The sequence below is a fragment of the Arachis ipaensis genome, chromosome B4 (assembly GCF_059453495.1).
Source record: "Arachis ipaensis isolate K30076 ecotype BB chromosome B4, ASM5945349v1, whole genome shotgun sequence".
Taxonomy (NCBI): domain Eukaryota; kingdom Viridiplantae; phylum Streptophyta; class Magnoliopsida; order Fabales; family Fabaceae; genus Arachis; species Arachis ipaensis.
The window spans coordinates 145820434-145839774 of NC_142439.1; the positions used below are offsets into that span (position 1 = coordinate 145820434).

Below are 19341 nucleotides of genomic sequence, written 5' to 3' on the forward strand. Positions count from 1 at the left end.
TGGTTTAGACAGGTCTGACAGGCCAGGTCAGATTAGGCTAATTAGTAAGTTTGGGCCTGACCTATTAACATAATAAAGCCTTTATAACAGCCTGAATCTGTACTTATTTTATAACAGGTCAGGCCAGACCAGACTAAACACAAATCAGGCTGCAGGACCCTGACAGGCCATGAGACATTTTTCCACCCCTACTTAAATGTGATAACACCATTCTCTTTTGTTTTAGAGCTCAACCAGAGGGGAGTGAGATTCTGTTCCAAGCGAGGGATGGTTCACGAGGTGAGGCCTGTCTTCTCCCGGCTTTCGTCTAAACGATAAGGATCACCTAAAGCTATTGATTTGATAGCGGGTTAGAGGAGGCATTTTTATCTATTCTTAATATGATTATATAGAATACCGAGCTACCAAACAAGCCAACAAACGAGTTCAAGTGAGCCCTGCCAATAGAAGAGCCACTTTCTTCTTCTTCTTTTATTATTATTATTATTATTATTATTATTATTATTTGCGCCCTTATTTATGTGATTGTACCTGTATATAGTTCCGAAATAAAAGGAGTAACTGACGCACTTTAAATTTTTAAAATCTTATGACTACTATTGTTAAAGGCTATTTCTTGTGGTTCCATTCTACTATATTTGTGTTTATAAAATTTTTTTCTTTTCCAATGCCAACACAGATAACAAACATAAAAAATATGATGTGGAAGACAAATTTAAATGGGTCATAGTCATCTTCTGCAAGTGGAGTATCAGATAAAACATAAATAAACATAATTGTTATTTAAAAATAAACATAATAATCTATTTTTATTTAATCTTAACACAGTTTTCTTATTTAGTTTTAATAATAGAGTTAATATCAATAAAATAATTTGTACTTAATTAGTTTAAGTGAAAAAGAACAAAAAATAAAAAATTTAAGTAAAAAAACGTAGATAGTATGTTCATAATTTTTTTTTAATTATAACACATCTAATAGTATGATGTTATATACAAAATATTTTTAAAACACATCCAAACTCATAAAATTATAGAATTTAAATATAAACGTTAATAATACAATTAATCTTTTGATTTTTTATCCGATAAAATGCAACTAATATTTATTATTTAATTATTAGTTAGATTTTTTCATTACTTATTTTTAACATTAATGTTTTCAAATAAAGTAATTCATAGTTAATTAGTTTGATTAAAGATGCACAAAAAATAAAAAATTTAAGTAAGAAGATGTAGATGGTATATTCATATATTTTTTAATTATAACACATCTAAAAATACGATGTTATATATAAATTATTTTGAAACACATCCAAAATTTAAAAGTTTAATTAAGAATATTTAGATGGTATGTTCATAAAAGCTGTTTTTTTTTTTCCTAATTATAACACATCTAAAAATATGATATTATATATAAATTATTTTTGAAACACATCCAAAATTATAAATTCTAGCATTTAAATATAAACACTAAAAATACAATTAATTTTTTGATATTTGATTTAATAAAATGCATCTAATATTTATTATTTTATCATTAGTTAGATTTATTCGTTACTTATTTGAACATTAACGTTTTCAAAATTATTAAAATCAATAATTAATTTAAATTTTTTATATCTTATGAATAAAAATATATCTAACATGTATTATCATAGTATTAGTTGAAATTTTTATTATTTATTTGAGCATTAGTATTTATTTATTTTAATTTTTTTGCTGATGTTATTGCTTAGTGTTTTAGCTAATGTTTAAAATTAGTTTATTTCGTAAGTTTATTACGTATATAAAATAATATAGTCGTACTCAAAATATTTGTAGAACACATAAAAAAATCTATCTAATAAATATAATTAGATGATTTAAGATTTATTTTAGAATTTTAAAATTAAAATTTTAAATTTTAAATAATTTAATTTTTAGATGTATATTTAAATTATAATATATTAATAATTAAATATATTTAAAATTTAAATTTTAAATGTTAAATTTATTTAGATATTATTTTAAATATGCATTTAATTTTAAAAAATATTAAATTTATTCATAATTTTTAATTGTATTTATTTTATTTTTTTAAAATTATTATAATAAAAAACTGAATATTGTATTATTTTTAAAGAATTCCTACTTCAACCATAGTTAAGTGGTGTGATCCAACAATGGAGCAAAACAACAACAGCCAAAGCATCAACGACATGCTCCCTCCAGAATTGATAACTCAAATCTTATTGAGACTTTCAGTCAAACACCTTGGGTGCGTCAAGAGTGTTTCCAAGCTTTGGAATAATCTCATCTCCGATCCCAATTTCGCAAAATCTCATTTTGAACTCTCTCTCGCACCCTCCCATAGATGCATCTTCATCCCAGAAGTTACAATTGATCATCGATCCATTGACCTCGATGCACTATCCCATGCTACTGATGCTGACGCTGCCGCCGCTACAATAACAAAGATTCCTCCTTCTGATAATTATTCTGATGATGACATCGTTCTTGGATCGTGTCGAGGATTCATAGCTTTATACCAATACCCACACTTTTTCGTCATATGGAACCCGTTAACTGGATCCCACAGAATTATTTCATGCCATCATATTGCGAAAATTTCTGATATGGCTACTAATTCTTATTACTCCTTTGGGGGCGAGGTTCTCTTTGGATTTGGGTACGACGCAACCAGAGATGACTATTTGGTAGTTTTAGGTTGGAACGATAAAAAGGAGAATAAAGAAGGCCACCTTGATTTCTTCTCTTTGAGGTCCAATTCATGGAGTAGTTTTATTATTCCTGACCAAATAAAGTGGAGGAAAAATTGGACACCTTCGGTGTTCTACAACGGGGCTATTCATTGGTTGAATCATGATGGTGATTATGATGCTATTGTTACTATTCTTGTCTTTGATACTAGCAAAAGGAAGGGTTTGTTAGAGATTCCTGTGCCAGAACGAGTAGGAAAGGATTACCCTTGCCGTCTGACTGTACTGGGAGGGTGTTTAGCCTTGTATTATGATAATGATAAATATGATTATGATTATGATAAATGTGTGATATGGGTGATGAAAGAGTACAACGTGCAGTCTTCTTGGACTTCCTATGAGATTCCTAGCAGTAACTTTGAGCCTGTGTACTTATCTGAGGATGGCGATTTTATAGGATTCGATGAATCAGATGGAATGTCGAAATATAATGTTAGAGGAGAGCTGCTCCTGCGTTTTGATCGTCCTTGTGATCAGGTTGGGTACTTTTCGTATACTGTTTATACTGAGAGTCTCTTGATACTGCCTAATGATGGCTCTGAGGAGAAAGAAGGGTATGTAACATTGTCCTTTTATGCTTTGCTTTGTGGCATTTTAGCCCTGTTAATTTTGCTATATGCCGTTATGATGGATGAAGTGTTTTGATAAATCCATGTCTACTATAGTGATTTTACCAGTTTACTCATAATCTAATATTTTGTTGTTTTAAGCTGAGGTAAAGTGGAAGGAGTTTCAAGAATCTTTTGTATATTTGTTTTTGAGTTTGCTTTAAAAATGAGTTTCTTTCCATATATATGAATGTTGGAAACTTAAGGACATATAGACAATTCAAATGGTGAAAGTCATGTATTACATGATGAATTAGTGGTGTTCAAATCTAAACCGATTTAAATTAAACCGTTTATTCAATCCGATCTAAACTGAAAACTGATTAAAACCGTACTAATTCGAATTTGATTGGATTCTATTTTTTGCAAAGCGGCTGGATTGGATCAGATTTCGGATCTACTTTTCATAACCGATCCAATCCAATCTAAACCGCACAATATGCTATAATATTAGTATGTTATTATTATATTTACAATTATACTTATAATATGTTCAATTTGTTATACATTTTTCTATTATTCATGTATTATTATTTTTTAATAAATATTTTATGTTCAAAATATTATTTATTTATTTATTTTAACTAACCTATAATTTTATTTCTATTGTTATGTTATCGTTAGCTTTTTAAGATATTGTTAAAACTTGTTATGTCATTGTTGATTATTTAAAATTTGATGTTGAGACTTGTTATATGTATTTAATTTTTTTATTTAAAAAACCGCAAATCCAAACCGATCCAGATTGCTTGTAATCGGATCGGATCGAATTTCTAAAAAAAATTCATCTAATTCAAACTGTACCATACATAAATTAAACATTCGAATCGGATGACTTTTTCTCTTAAAATCGAACCAAACTGTACCGCAAACATCCTATGATGAATGTAGCTTTCCGATTTTCATTTTGCATTGAGATCTCTATTTAGTCAATACATATATTATGACACAATGATTGGTATATATGCTGTGTAGAACCATGTATATATTATATAATATTATGTTACTATTTGTTAGGTGTTTTAATTCTTGATATGGATATATGATGAATTCTAAGATGTTCGTTAATGGACAATATATACAAAGATGCTATTTAGTCCTTTTTTTTTTTTTTAATCTCTGCGCCTTTTCGGTCTAGAATCTTTTACAGAGTATGGAAAATTTGTTATAGAACACAAAAGTTTTTACACCTTTTGTATATAGTATATAAACTTAGGAATATAGTATAGTACAAAATTTTTTTCATACAACACACAAATAAGAAGAAGGCGGTGGTGCAGCGACGACAGAAACAGCGGCAGCGAGGAGCCGAGGATGACAACAACACTGAAGAAAGAAGTGCGCAGAAAGAGATGACCAAGGAAGAGGAAGAAAAAGAATAAAAATAAACAATAACAACATGTACTTACTAAGAAGAATCCTGAACACCTGTATAGAAGAAAACTAGTACCAAAATTACAAATGCAAATAATAGAAGAAAGTTAAATGGACAATCAAATCTAATAATACTAGATACAATTCTCAAAAGATATTGTATGTAATAAGCTATTTACACTATTTAGATGTCTCTGAATTTTAAGTGTTCATATTCAAAGTAAAGGATAATCAACATCATCATATCGTCATCATATGACAAAACAAACTCACAAACCAAAAAACAAATATAGTTTCATGAAGCTACACATCTTCCACCTAAGTTTGTCGACCAAACATTTTAGTTACAATTGGAATCATGTTCTCCAAATTGGTGCCCTCTTACATCTCTTTCCAGTTTGGCACTTTTCAGATTGGTCTTGATTTGTATCTCTAAGAAGAAAGCAGTTAAAAACATCATCCATATATTAGATATTGTAAAAGTAAAAATATTAGAAAAATAAAAAAAAATAATTTTTTTAAATAAGTTACAATTTATATATTTTTTTAAATTTTTTATTTTTAAAAAAAGATATTTTTTACCTAATAATGAATAAAAAGTATTTTTATTTATCTTATTTTATTTAAACACAACTGATAAATAAAAAGATCTTTTATATAAGATATCTAAACATAAAATTATTTTTATTTTTGTAAAAGAGATCTTTTAAAAAATAAAAGATATTTTTTGAAAGTGACATCCAAACAAATTCTAAAAATTAAAAAACATTAATATACAGACCAATCTAAAAGACCACTTTAAAAATGGTGGATATTACCATGAAGATTTTATAATTATCTTTATATAAAAATATTTTTTTTTGACCTTTGGATGATGAATTGTATGGTTAGATTTTGATATGTTCTAAAAGTATTATCTTTATTTAAAGTGTGGCTAAATAAATAAGTCACAATTTTTAACAAAGTATTTTCATAAAAAGATATTTTTGCCATCTTCATTTTGAGTAGTTGCTTTAAAAATTTATCCTAATTTTGTAACTTCGTATAATTTTGGGTTATAATAGCAAGAGTAAAATGGAAAAAAAAAAAAATTCGGCGTCAGACTCTCATATCCCCTTTATATTGTTGCATATAACTATGCTAAATCCCAAAAAAAAAAAAAAAAAGACTACCCAAATTTTGACTTCTTGAACCTCAGTTTCATTTTAACTTGGAGACATCTACCTTCTTTTTTGTCTCTATTTTGAGTCTTAGAATTGATTGATTCAACATTGAAGCTAAGTGGTGCGATCCAACAATGGAGCAAAACAACAACAGCAGCAAAAGCATCAACGACATGCTCCCTCCAGAATTGATTACTCAAATCTTATTGAGACTTTCCGTCAAACACCTTGGGCGCGTCAAGAGTGTTTCCAAGTTTTGGAACAATCTCATCTCCAACCCCAATTTCGCAAAATCTCATTTTGAACTCTCTCTGGCACCCACCCATAGATGCATCTTCATCCCAGAAGTTACAACTGATCATCGATCCATTGACCTCGATGCACTATCCCATGCTACTTATGCTGACGCTGCCGCTGCTACAATAACAAAGATTCCTCCTTCTCCTGCTGCTGCTGATATCGATTCTGATCCTGATTATGATGATCACATCGTTCTTGGATCATGTCGAGGATTCATAGCTTTATACCAATACCCACACTTTTTCGTCATATGGAACCCGTTAACCGGATCCCACAGAATTATTTCATGCCATCATATTGCGAAAATTTCCGATATGGCTACTAATTGTTATTACTCCTTTGGCGGCGAGCTTCTCTTTGGATTTGGGTACGACACAACCAGAGATGATTACTTGATAGTTTTAGCTTGGAATGATGAAAAGAAGAATCAAGAAGGCCACTTTGATTTCTTCTCCTTGAGGTCCAATTCTTGGAGTAGTTTTAAGGAGGATGTTATTATTCCTGACCAACTAAAGAGGAGGAAAAAGTGGGCACCTTCGGTGTTCTTTAACGGGGCTATTCATTGGTTGAATCATGACGGTGATTATGATGCTATTGTTACTATTTTTGTCTTTGATACTAACAAAAGGAAGGGTTTTTTGGAGATTCCAGTGCCAGAACAAGTAGGAAGGTATTACCCTTGCCATCTGACGGTACTGGGAGGGTGTTTAGCCTTGTATTATGAAAAAGATGATGATGATTATGATAAATCTGTGATATGGGTGATGAAAGAGTATAATGTGCAGTCTTCTTGGACTTCCTATGAGATTCCTAGCAGTTACTTTGAGCCTGTGTGCTTGTCTGAGGATGGCGATTTTATAGGATTCGATGAATCACCTGGAATGTCGAAATATAATGTTAGAGGAGAGAAGCTCATGCGTTTTGATCGTTCTTGTAATCAAATTGGGTACGTTTCGTATACTGTTTATACAGAGAGTCTCTTGATGCTGCCTAATGATGGCTCTGAGGAGAAAGAAGGGTATGTAACATTGTTCTTTCATGCTTTGCTTTGTGCCATTTTAGCCCTGCTAATTTTGCTATATGCCATTAGGATGGATGAAGTGTTTTGATAAATCCATGTCTACTATAGTGACTTTACCAGTTTACTCATAAACTGATCTTTTCTGCAGGAGTTCTTCAGTTAAAGGGACTGAAGAGAGCACCAACTTAGCCACTTGATTGTTGTTTTAAGCTAAGGTAAAGTGGAAGGAGTTTCAAGAAACTTTTGTATATTTGTTTTTGAGTTTGCTTTGAAAATGAGTTTCATTCCATATATGAATGTTGGAAACTCAAGGACATATAGACAATTCAAATGGTGCAAGTCATGTATTACATGTAGTATCTTTTGTGAATATGCAATAATAGTACTACTAATAGTTCTTAAGTCTGCTATAATTTTCTTTTTCTTCTGCTATACATGCATGTTGAGTGTAGCTTTCCGATTTTCATTTTGCATTGAGATCTCTATTAAGTCAATACATATATTATTACACAATGATTGGTATATATGCTGTGTAGAACCATGTATATATTATATAATATCATGTTACCATTTGTTAGGTGTTTTAATTCTTGATATTGATATATGATGAATTCTAAGATGTTCATTAATGGACAATATATACAAAGATGCTATTTAGTTTTTTTAATCTCCGCGCTTTTTCGGTCTAGAATCTTTTTACAGAGTATGGAAATTTCCTTATAGAACACACAAGTTTTTATACCTTTTGTATATAGTATATAAACTTATGAATATAGTATAGTACAATTTTTTTTTCATATAACACAAAAATAAGGAGAAGGCGGTGGTGGCAGCGACAACAGAGACAGCGCAGCGAGGATGACAACAACATTGAAGAAAGAAGCGCGCAGAAGGATATGACGAAGGAGGAGAAAGAGGAAGAATAAGAGTAAGTAACAGCAACTCGTACTTACTAAGAAGAATCTCGCGAGACTTGTTTGGAGACATAATTTAAAAAACGTTTGGACGTCTAACTTTATTCCAATACATAAAATAATTATTATTATTATTTTTTTTATGTAGGCAGGAAGGAAAAAACTGAAATCAAACACCTGTATAGAAGAAAACTAGTGACAAAATTAGAAATGCACATAGTAGAAGAAAGTTAAATGGACAATCAAATCTAATAATACTAGATACAATTCTCAAGAGATATTGTATGTAATAAGCTATTTACACTATCTAGATGTCTCTGAATTTTAACTTTTAAGTGTTCATATTCAAAGTAAAGGAAAATCATCATCATCATCATATCGTCATCATATGACAAAACAAACTCACAAACCAAAAAACAAATAAAGTTTCATGAAGAGCAGTTCAAAACATCATCCATATATTAGACATTGTAAAAGAACTTAAACCCTTAAAATTGCTCAATTAAAAGTCAAGACATTGATTAATTCCCTAAAGCATTACGTACCCTTGGCTTTTTCTTCTACTCCTTCCCTTCCATAAAATCATCAGGAAGAGCCAATAAACTCTCAGTATACACGCAAAATTCATTCAAACCACAAAATTTGCCACAACTTTGGAGCATCTCTCCATTATTAACATTATATTTTGCCAAACATGATTTTAAGATATCAAATCCAATGATATCCCCATCATTGGATAAGTTCAAAGGCCTAAAGAAAAGACAAGGAATCTTGTATGCTGTCCAAGATGACTGCACTCCATATTCTTTCATAATCCATATGTCGGTTTTCTTGTCGAAATTTGTAAACCAAATGGCTAGGCACCCTCCCAGTTCCACAAGAGCCCCAGGAGGATGGTAATTCGTCATTATTTCTTTTGGCACAGGCATCTCCCAGAAACGCCTTTCAATCATATCAAAGACAAGAATAATAGCACCACCAGAATCAACACCAGTACCAAAACGAGGGGCAATCCACCAATGAATAGCCCCATTGAGAAACACCCCAGGCAGCGAGATAATTCTCTTCCTTAAAGGGTCATTTGGAAGTGTAACCTTAGAAGTCGTCCATGAATTGGTTCTCAAAGAAAATAAACCCAAGTAGTCTTCCATTTTTCTGGTATTCCTCCAAGCGAGAAGGACCAAGTAGTCATCTTCTGATGCATCGTATCCAAAGCCAAACATAGCGGAGCGCTTGAGAAGCTTCTGCATAGGACTATAATTCTTGTATCCCTCACATGAAAATACTCTGTGAGATCTAGTTAATGGGTTCCATATGACAATATAATGTGGGTCTTCGAATAGAGCTACGAAACCCCTGCATGAATTGAATATATAGAATCCATCATCTGATTGGTTTTCCTTATTGGGAGGGAAAGAGACATTTGTTGATGTTTTAGAAGGACCATCTAGAAAGAGTGCATCTAAATCAACAGTTGTTGGCTTGGTGGAATCGTCGGGATAGAGGAGGAGTCTATGGGAGGGTGCCAGAGAGAGATCAAAATGGGATTTTGGCAAGTTGGGGTCTGAGATCAAAGTGTTCCATAGCTTGGAAACACACCTTAGACGCACAAGGTTTTTTATGGGAATCCTCATTAAGATTCCTCGTACCAACTCTGCAGGAAGTATGTCGTCGATGCTGATGTTTCTGTTATTCTTCTTGTTACTGTGGACGTCCATGTCCATGGCATTCAAGCAAAAGATGATGAAGTGTTTCTGCTTTGGTTGCACTAGTAAGTTATAAGTGCTTTAGTAGTATCCTTTTAGTGTGTTTAAGATTTAATCAAATTCCATTTAGGTTTAGTTTGGTAAAGCTTTTACTTTTTTAAAGTTGTAGCATTTATATTTGGTAAATCAAATTAAAAATTGTTTTTAATAACCACAACCACAAGCAACAACAATTGTATTTGGTAAAATAGCTTTTAAAATTTAAAAATACTATAATAGACATAAATGTAAGTATTAAATTTGAAAATTAGTTAACATATGAAGTTATATTAGACTTTTAAATTTTGAAAAGCACAAGCCAACTTTAAAAAGCTTTATCTTAGATGCTTTTAGGGCTTGTTTGGGTGAGTTTTTAAGAAAAGATCTTTTTTCGAGTTATATTTTTTTAAAAGATCTTATAGAAGTAAAAGTAATTTTATGTTTGGATATCTCATGTAAAAAGGTTTTTTTATCTATCAATTATGTTTGGGTATAACAATATAAAAGTACTTTTTTGTTTATTTATTACATGAAAAAGATCTTTTTTTTATTTTACTAATGCTTTTACTTTTACTACTAGAAATTTGCCAAACACGTTAAAAAACATGCACTTAAAAGTACTCCGATCTTTTAAAAGCTGTAAGTACAAGCACATGATCTTTTTTATTTACCAAACATAAAATTGAGGAGTTTGAACTTTTAAAAAGCACGAGCACTTCTTCAAAAAATTTTACCAAACCAAGCTTTAATCAATTAAAATCAGTTATCATATCTTTGGAAATTTAAAATTTAAATAAAATTCAATCTAAAAATCAAATTTAATATAAAATTAAAAATTAATTAACAAATCTTAGGATCGGAGTTTTTTATTTTCTTATCATCTTCCTTGATTGTTGGATATCTCAACTACTCTTTTATCTGCCTACAATTTATGCTAACAGAAAAGTAAATTTTTTGGTGTTAAATGGATTCTTAAAAACTCAAATAATTTATCAAATGGAAGCTAACTATACGATTATGCGTGAGCTTCAACTTTTATCATTCATATCTGAAACGAAATCATAATTTTTTAAAGCAAATTCGAAAAAGAAAATGGACAAAAACAAATTCTTTGAAGCTTCTTACCAGTCAAATTAAACATTCTAGCTAGCTACACTAAAAATTGTGTTCTCAAGTTCATGCTCTCCTGATTCTCTTTGTTTGAGCTCATTGTGATTTTCTTCTTGAGTATCTGCACAAGAAGCCTAGCTCATATTACAAATCAACGTATTAGACATTCTAAAGAAAGGTTAACCCCTAAAACCATGGAATTCATTAATGTCATTGCAAAGCACAGTCGATTCCAAGTCTAAAACTATGGAATTCATTAATGTTTGAATACAACAATATAAAAATATGGAAAAATTGGGCACCTTCTGTGTTCTTTAATGGGGCTATCCATTGGTTGAATCATGATGGTGATTATGATGCTATTGTTACTATTCTTGTCTTTGATACTAGCAAAAGGAATGGTTTTTTAGAGATTCCTGTGCCAGAACAAGTAGGAAAGTGTTATCCTTGCCGACTGACGGTACTGGGAGGGTGTTTAGCCTTGTATTATGATAAATGTGATTATGATTATGATAAATGTGTGATATGGGTGATGAAAGAGTACAACGTGCAGTCTTCTTGGACTTCCTATGAGATTCCCAGCAGTTACTTTGAGCCAGTGTGCTTGTCCGAGGATGGCGATTTTATAGGATTCGATGAATCACCTGGAATGTCGAAATATAATGTTAGAGGAGAGCTGCTCCTGCGTTTTGATCACGCTTGTGATCAGATTGGGTACGTTTCGTATAATGTTTATACAGAGAGTCTCTTGATGCTGCCTAATGATGGCTCTGAGGAGAAAGAAGGGTATGTAACATTGTTCTTTCGTGCTTTGCTTTGTGCCATTTTAGCCCTGCTAATTTTGCTATATGCCATTATGATGGATGAAATGTTTTGATAAATCCATGTCTACTATAGTGACTTTACCAGTTTACTCATAAACTGATATTTTCTGCAGGAGTTCATCAGGAGTTAAAGGGACTGAAGAGAGCACCAACTTAGCCACTTGATTGTTGTTTTAAGCTAAAGGTAAAGTGGAAGGAGTTTCAAGAAACTTTTGTATTTGTTTTTGAGTTTGCTTTAAAAATGAGTTTCTTTCCATATATGAATGTTGGAAACTCAAGGACATATAGACAATTCAAATGGTGCAAGTCATGTATTACATGCAGTATCTTTTGTGAATATGCAATAATAGTACTACTAATAGTTCTTAAGTCTGCTTTAATTTTATTTCTCTTCTGCTATACATGCATGATGAATGTAGCTTTCCGATATTCATTTTGCATTGAGATCTCTATTAAGTCAATACATATATTATGACACAATGATTGGTATATATGCTGTGTAGAACCATGTATATATTATATAATATCATGTCACTATTTGTTAGGGAGGTAAGCATCAAAGTGGTCTCTGAAGTTATCGTCGAGCCTCAAAGTAATCCCGAAGTTAAAAATTAGTCGTAATTGTCCCTGAAGTTGAGCTCCGGTAATCATAGTCGTCCTTCCGGTCAATTTCGTCCAGCTAACGCAACCGGAAAGTTGACCTGGAGTCGCTGGTGACACGTTAGCAGCGCAACGGCTAGCTGAGGTGGCGCAGTAAACGTTTTGGACTCAATTTGGTCCCTAATTTTAGGTTAAAAACCCTAGCCCCCAATTCTTCTCCTTTCTTCTCCATCGCACACGCTGTTCTCGTCTACTCTCCGTCGCACCAGAAGTGAGTCTTCAGTGTCTTCTTCATCTTCGAACACCACACGTTATGGCTAGCGCTAGCAATGCAATTGGGAGCTCCAACAACCCACGATCATTTGGAAGCATCATGAGGAGAATGAATAAAAACAGAAATGCGCGCCTGCCAGAATTCTAATCCAGGGAGACCGTTCGTGGGTTGCCCAAACTACAATGTAAGTGTTTGATGCTGTTCTTTGTTGTATATCTAGATGTAAAGTTTGAAAATTACTTTCCTGGAAAGATTAACCCCTAAAACCATGGAATTCATTAGTGTCATTGCAAAGCACAGATTCCAAGTCTAAACATGATATCCATTTTCTAATTGAATTTATCACTCAGACTTCCCTTAATTATAGGAATAAAACACAGCAACGTACTCTCCCAATTCAGAAAGAGGGACAGAGAGCTCAATCAACCAATGAATGCCGTTAAAAAAACCCTTTTGACAGCGAAGTCCCCTGTTTAGTGGATCATTGAGAAGTAGTGCAACCTTAATGCTCCTCCATGAATTCTTTCTCGCTGAAAACAAATCCAATTGATATTCTGTTCTTTCATCATCCCTCAAACCTATGACAAGCAAGTAGTCATATACAGCAGTGTACTAGGAGAAGCTTTTCTCAGGGAATTGAGGTAAAGTTACGAAGCCTCTGCAGGATCCGACGATATGAAATTGATGGCGTGGTTGGTTGAGTTTCAGGGAACATTGCTATAAGAGTTACTGCCATCCTAAACTTTCTATGACAGCATCTTCACTATTAATTAATTCGAAGGGTACCATACTAATTTAAAATAATAATTTTAATCAACAAAACCCATAAAAATTTCTCAATCACACGCACTATACTATAGGTCATTGGTATTAATATCCTGTAATTTTATTGTAATTTCAAAAATAAATACTTTGTACTTACAAAAAGTTGCCCAATTCTTTTAATGTTAATTTAATAAAAAAAAAAAAAAAAAACCTCAAATACTATATTTTCATAATCATAACTCATAAGATCAAATAATGGAACTCTAGTTTCCTAGATTGCTAAAAATAGTTAGTTTAAGAACTAAGGGCTTAGTCAAACACTCAAACCTCTTAATCGCTATATTTGTTGTGACTGGTTTGGTGTTTCCCATCACACCTCTTCACTATGCATTATGGAGCCACACATTCCAGCTTCTTGCAGAGTTCTAATTCTACACTCCCCTTAACACTCACTACTGCAAAAAGCCATGCTATTCTTATCACCCAAACAATCTCTATTCCTTATTCCCATTTTTGTAATCGCTATCAGCCAAACAGTCCCTATTCTTGCACGTAATGCTCACGTCATCAATTTCCGCTCACCGAACCTGTATCCAGAATCACTCGCGTGGGATCCACAAGCGCAGCATTTCCTCCTTGGATCCCTCCAGCAGCGCCTTATCGCTGCAGTATCCGATGCCGGCGTCGTGGAAACCTTCATCTCCGACACCGACCTTCCTGACGGTGCTTCCATCCTCGGCATCGCCGTCGATTCTTACCGCAACCGCCTCCTCGCGGTCGTTCACCAGAACCACAACAACAATCAACCTCCGTTCAACGCACTCGCGGCCTACGACGCTCGCTCCCGCCACCGAATATTCCTCTCCTCGCTCCCTTCCTCCTCCGAAGACACGTCCCCCGCTGCCGCAAACGACGTCGCCGTCGACTACGACGGTAATGCCTTCGTAACAAACTCCGCGGGAAACTACATCTGGAAAGTAACCGTTGATGGCGAGGCCTCGATCTTCTCCAGATCTCAGCTCTTCACGGCGAACATTCCGGCGACGGCGAAGAACGACAGCCTCTTAGGCCTCAATGGAATAGCTTACGTAAGCAAAGGTTACCTCCTCGTTGTTCAATCGTGCACGGGAAAACTATTCAAGGTTGACGCGATCGACGGAACAGCGAGGGTGGTGATTTTGAACGAGGATCTCGTCGGCGCCGACGACATTGCCTTGAGGAAGGACGGAGGAGTTGCGGCGGCGGTGTCGCCGGTGAACAAGATGTGGTTCCTGAAGAGCGAAGACAGCTGGGCGGAGGGAGTGGTGTTCGACAGGTTGGAGCTGGATCTGCGACGGTTTCCGACATCGGTGACGATGGGAGAGAAGGGAAGGGTTTACGTGTTGTACGGACACTTGGACGAAGGGAGGGTTGGGGATTCAGTGAGGGAGGGTTTCGGAATCGCTGAGGTGCGGTCAAAGAGAGAGGGTCAAGATGACAGTATTTGGCTCTTTGTTTTAATGGGTGTGGGCTTCGCAATTTTAATGTTCTGGAGGTTCCAGATGAGCCAGCTTGTTAAAAAAATGCACCACAAGATTAATTGATTCTCTTCCTTTTCTTGTCCATATTCTTTATATTCTTGTGCTAGATTTTACTATTTTTTATTTTTGAAAATATTCCGTTTATCTTTATTTCGAGTATTAGTTTAGTTTGATCAATTGTTTTCTTTACTGCAGAGCTTTTTGAATTGTGAGGTTGAGCATAAATTATGTGTATAATATATGCATGCTTAGTTGATTGTTTTTCAGTATAGCTAGCTAGAAAGCGACTCATTGAATTGGACAATATTTCTTCTTTCTCCTCTTGTGTTAATTAGAGTCATTAAAAAATTATTCTCTTCAATTAATTTGTTATAAACACTCGTTAATAACTTCTTGTTCAATTAACACATTAGAATCAGAGTTATACTTTGTATAAGAAGCACTTAATAATTTTTCTGTTAACTGTTACTTAGTACTTCTTATAAGGAGTAAAATGATTTTGAAATTTCCAATTTTAAGATGCTAGTACAACAATAGCAATAAGAGCAACAGAAAATCAAATTTTAAAGCCAAAAAAGAAAAAAGAAAAACTAAAAGTGCCATGAAGCTTCTTCCAACTTGCCAACCCTACAATTTATTGAAAATAGAATAATAACATGCCTAAGAAAAGATCCGCCTACTGTAGAAAGCAAGACAAGTCTTAAAACTTAGATTCCTAAAACATTGTTAAGTCCAAATTCATCATCTCCAATATTCAAATCAAAACACACATTAGCAAGCAAAATTATCAAGATGATGAAAATCACAAGAAAAATAGTTGCATCTTGCATGACATACTCTTTGCCCAAGTGGTCTTCAGTTCTTCTTGGGGAGTGTGGCGAGACTCTCTGTATACACAGTGCACCTTCCAAAGAAGCCACCGTGAATCACATCAGAATAGTGTTGAAGACATTGAAGCAACTCTCCTTCAAGATTATATTTGTGGATCTTATCACTTTTGGTATCAAGCATAATAAAATCACTGCCATTGGATGATAAGGCCAGAGGAATCATACATATGTTATGAATCTCATAGAGAGTCCAAGATGACCGCACTTTATATTCCTTCATCACCCATATCCTAGTTTTGTAGCCATTATTGTAGCTTAACAAATACAAAGCTAGACACTCTCCTAATATCACCAGATCAGACAACGTCCCCACATGTTCCTTTTCAGGCAGCGCTATCATTGAGAAACTCCTTTCTTTCACATCGAAGATTAGCATATCTTTGTAATAGCTATCTTGAATAATCATCCAATGTATAGCTCCATTAAAAAACAACCCCGGAGAGTAAAACAAACACTGCCTGAGTATAGATATGGGGAAGGGGAATACAGCATCAATTTTGATCCATGAATTGGTCCGCAATGAAAAGCAATCAAAGCGGTATCTCTTATCAGCTATTACTATCAAGTAATCATCATTTGATGCATCATAAGCAACACCATACAGAATCGCATCCTTTTTAATACTATAACCGTAAGATATTTTTTTGCAGGATCCAGTCACTGGGTTCCATATGATAATAAAACCCGGTTCACGGTGCAAGAATACAAATCCTCTGCAGGATCCAAGAACAACAAAATAGTAGGAGTCGCGTTCCTTCTTATTATTCCCAAAAGGGAGAGGGACATCTTTTATTGCAGCATGAAGAATTTCAGCGTCTTCATTGTATAGTGCATGTAGGTCAACCAAGCGAGCCTCCTCATTGTTCTTGTTGAAGAAGAATGAAGGGGCGAATCCGGAAGAGTGGTGAAGATGTAATTCCACGAAGTTTGAATCGGAGATGAGAGAAAACCATAGCTTAGAAACAAACTTGAGACGGAATAGATCTTTGGCCTGCACCCTCAATAAGATTGCTTGGAACAACTCCAGAGGAAGATCGTTGATGCTCTTCTGGTTATTATCCATTCATGCTAAGTGTTTTCATGCTCTGTATGATTCTTATGTAAATGCTTCATTGTATTTGTGAAGGGTTGTTGGTCCAAATTCTATCAGACTTAAATTCTTGTTAGTTAGTTAGTTCTATTTTTAAGCCTTAGAGTTTCTCATATACCAAATTTTTTGAACCTAAAATTTAGTTTCTCAAAATATTGAAATATAATATTTAATAAGAACACTTTTAATTATATCCTTACAAAAAATAAATGTATTATTTTAATTTGAATTTTAAGTTAAATTTTAACATTCTAAAGTCATGATGTGTAACAAATTCATCTATGTTTTTGGGGCTGTTGAAACCCCATCTTTCTCATGACTGGAATACTCAGAACACTGAAACATGCACTATCTTCTTCCTCCTCTGTTTATTTTCTAAGTGTTTTTTTTTCCTTCTAAACCTAAATAATGAATTTAAAAAGAGTTAAATTTTTTTTTTGTGAAAAATCAAAATGAGGAATTTTGTAAACAAGTGATATTTACAAAATAAAAATTTACTTTCATCAATTTTAATAATTAATAATAGTATAATGTTGTTTGGATTGGATTATATGAATTTAAAAATCAAATTCAAAATTAATTCAATTCAATTAATACTTTTTTTAATTAAAAATTAGGTTTGAATCCACTCTAAATTATGCGAATCTGGTCACTTGAATTGGTTTAGAGGATTTGGTTTAAGACGGAATTAAATTTAATTTAATTTAAACCTTCATCATATCTCATATATATGAAACATTATCTTCATCAAACAATGAATGATTATTACAATAACAATAACAACACACAAAATTCAAACTTTAAAGCAAAATAGAATAAAACTAAAGTTTCTTGAAACTTTCAACTCAATTGCCAACCTTACAATCTATTTAAAATAGAACAACATGCATGCATGCCTAAGTTGGATTCCAATCATCCTTGACAAACTTGATATCTTCTGAGAAAAGATCCGCCAGCAAAACTCAATCCAATACCTAACTGCAGTAAACAATTCAATAATTATTCATAAATAAGATTCAAAACTCACGTACATTAATTATTAAGCAATTAAATTAACATGAATATATAACAAGGTGCAAATAAAGCTCATTAATTATTACATACCATTTTTCCATTTCTTCTTGTCACAGCTGGGGAGTGTGGCGAGACTCGGAGTATACACAGTACTAATGTGCTCAAAAGCTATTACGTGACAGAAACTATAATTAAAGTATTTAAAACACTGAACCCTCTCTCCTTCAAGTTTATACTTGGCAAAATTCATAGTGACACGATCTAACACAATAACATCACTGTAATTAGATAAGAATAAAGAAATGCAGTGGTGAGGAATCTCGTAGAGAAGAATCCAAGATGATGGCACTTTATATTTCTTCAACACCCATACCTGAGTTCTTTTATTATTATCACGGTAGTCGAAGAAATTCAAAGCTAGGCACCCTCCTAATATCACGAGTTTGGAGGGCCACCACGTTAGTTTTTGTTCAGGTAAAGGTATCTTTGAGAATCTCCTTTTCCTCACATCAAATATTAGAATATCTCGATTGCTAGGTCGATAAGACAACCAATGTATAGCTCCGTTAAAGAACAACCCCCAAGGTATAAACTCGTAGGTTATCAAAGGTGTGGGGGGTGCAACATCAATCTTGGTCCATGAATTAGTCCTCAAAGAAAAACAATGAGGCTGGTTTTCCTTAGAGAATATAACTATTACGTAATCATCATTTGATGCATCATAACCAATGCCATGAATAATATTATTTTTTTTAACAGCATTATAGTAAGATATTTTTTTGTGGGATTGGGTCACTGGATTCCATAGAATAATATAATATGGATAGTGGCGTAACAATACAAACCCTCTGCATGATCCAAGAACAAGTAAATTGGAACGTGTGTTCTTCTTCCATGGGAAAGGGAGAGAGAATTTTTCTATTGAGGTGTCAAGGGTGGCACCACCATGAAAGAGTGCGTGTAGGTCAACGGACCCAACCAGTTGATCATTATGGGCGAAGAAGTATGAAGGGATGGTGAATTCTGAAGTGTGGTGAAAATGAAATTCCACAAAGGTTGGATCGGAAATGAGAGAGAGCCATAGCTTAGAAACGAACCTGAGAGGAAAGAGATGCTTGGCTGGTACCCTCACTAAGATTGCTTGGAGCAACTCCAGAGGGAGAAGCTCGTTGATGCTCTTCTGGTTGTTATCCATAGAAGCAAGCTCTGTTTTGTTCTGCTTGGTTCTTATGTAATTGCTGAAGACTGTTGGGAATTAACGGCTGTTGGTCAAAGATTCTATCTGATTGAATTCTTGTTTGTTAGTTCTATCTTTGAGCCTAGGATTCCTCTTGAATTTTGTTTAAACGGTTTTGAAATCCAATAATT

General features: G+C 33.5%; 7 protein-coding genes across 9 annotated transcripts; 4 read left to right on the top strand and 3 right to left on the bottom strand.

Annotated features, from left to right (window-relative positions):
* Positions 1-2164: 2164 nt before the first annotated feature.
* Positions 2165-3406, top strand: LOC148569545 (F-box/kelch-repeat protein At3g06240-like). Its single transcript, XM_088485114.1, has one exon. It carries the CDS (start codon positions 2165-2167, stop codon positions 3404-3406), a length of 1242 nt encoding a protein of 413 aa, XP_088341240.1.
* A 2431-nt stretch (positions 3407-5837) lies between these two features.
* LOC107635546 (F-box/kelch-repeat protein At3g23880-like) lies at positions 5838-7629 on the top strand. Of its 2 annotated transcripts, none has more exons than XM_016339042.3 (2): positions 5838-7224; positions 7376-7629. In XM_016339042.3, exons 1-2 carry the CDS (start codon positions 6041-6043, stop codon positions 7422-7424), a joined length of 1233 nt encoding a protein of 410 aa, XP_016194528.1. In that variant the 5' UTR covers positions 5838-6040; the 3' UTR covers positions 7425-7629. The 2 variants fall into 2 exon arrangements, with proteins under 2 accessions (XP_016194528.1, XP_088340439.1); XM_088484313.1 differs by having other exon boundaries at positions 5890-7236.
* A 1072-nt stretch (positions 7630-8701) lies between these two features.
* Positions 8702-9865, bottom strand: LOC107637402 (F-box/kelch-repeat protein At3g06240-like). Its single transcript, XM_088485115.1, has one exon. It carries the CDS (start codon positions 9863-9865, stop codon positions 8702-8704), a length of 1164 nt encoding a protein of 387 aa, XP_088341241.1.
* Positions 9866-10277: 412 nt separating this feature from the next.
* On the top strand, positions 10278-12633 carry LOC107637403 (uncharacterized). 2 transcript variants are annotated; one of them, XM_088484314.1, is made up of 3 exons: positions 10278-11782; positions 11934-12004; positions 12366-12633. In XM_088484314.1, the coding sequence occupies exons 1-2, from the start codon at positions 11256-11258 to the stop codon at positions 11983-11985; spliced, it is 579 nt and encodes a 192-aa protein (XP_088340440.1). In that variant the 5' UTR covers positions 10278-11255; the 3' UTR covers positions 11986-12004; positions 12366-12633. The 2 variants fall into 2 exon arrangements, with proteins under 2 accessions (XP_088340440.1, XP_016196306.1); XM_016340820.3 differs by lacking the exon at positions 12366-12633 and having other exon boundaries at positions 11934-12093.
* A 988-nt stretch (positions 12634-13621) lies between these two features.
* Positions 13622-15211, top strand: LOC107638178 (uncharacterized). Its single transcript, XM_016341346.3, has one exon. The coding sequence runs from the start codon at positions 13927-13929 to the stop codon at positions 15040-15042; it is 1116 nt and encodes a 371-aa protein (XP_016196832.1). The 5' UTR covers positions 13622-13926; the 3' UTR covers positions 15043-15211.
* A 623-nt stretch (positions 15212-15834) lies between these two features.
* Positions 15835-16932, bottom strand: LOC107637404 (F-box protein CPR1-like). The gene has a single exon (XM_016340821.3). The coding sequence runs from the start codon at positions 16930-16932 to the stop codon at positions 15835-15837; it is 1098 nt and encodes a 365-aa protein (XP_016196307.1).
* Positions 16933-18055: 1123 nt separating this feature from the next.
* LOC148569546 (F-box/kelch-repeat protein At3g23880-like) lies at positions 18056-19168 on the bottom strand. The gene has a single exon (XM_088485116.1). It carries the CDS (start codon positions 19166-19168, stop codon positions 18056-18058), a length of 1113 nt encoding a protein of 370 aa, XP_088341242.1.
* Between the last annotated feature and the right edge of the window lie 173 nt (positions 19169-19341).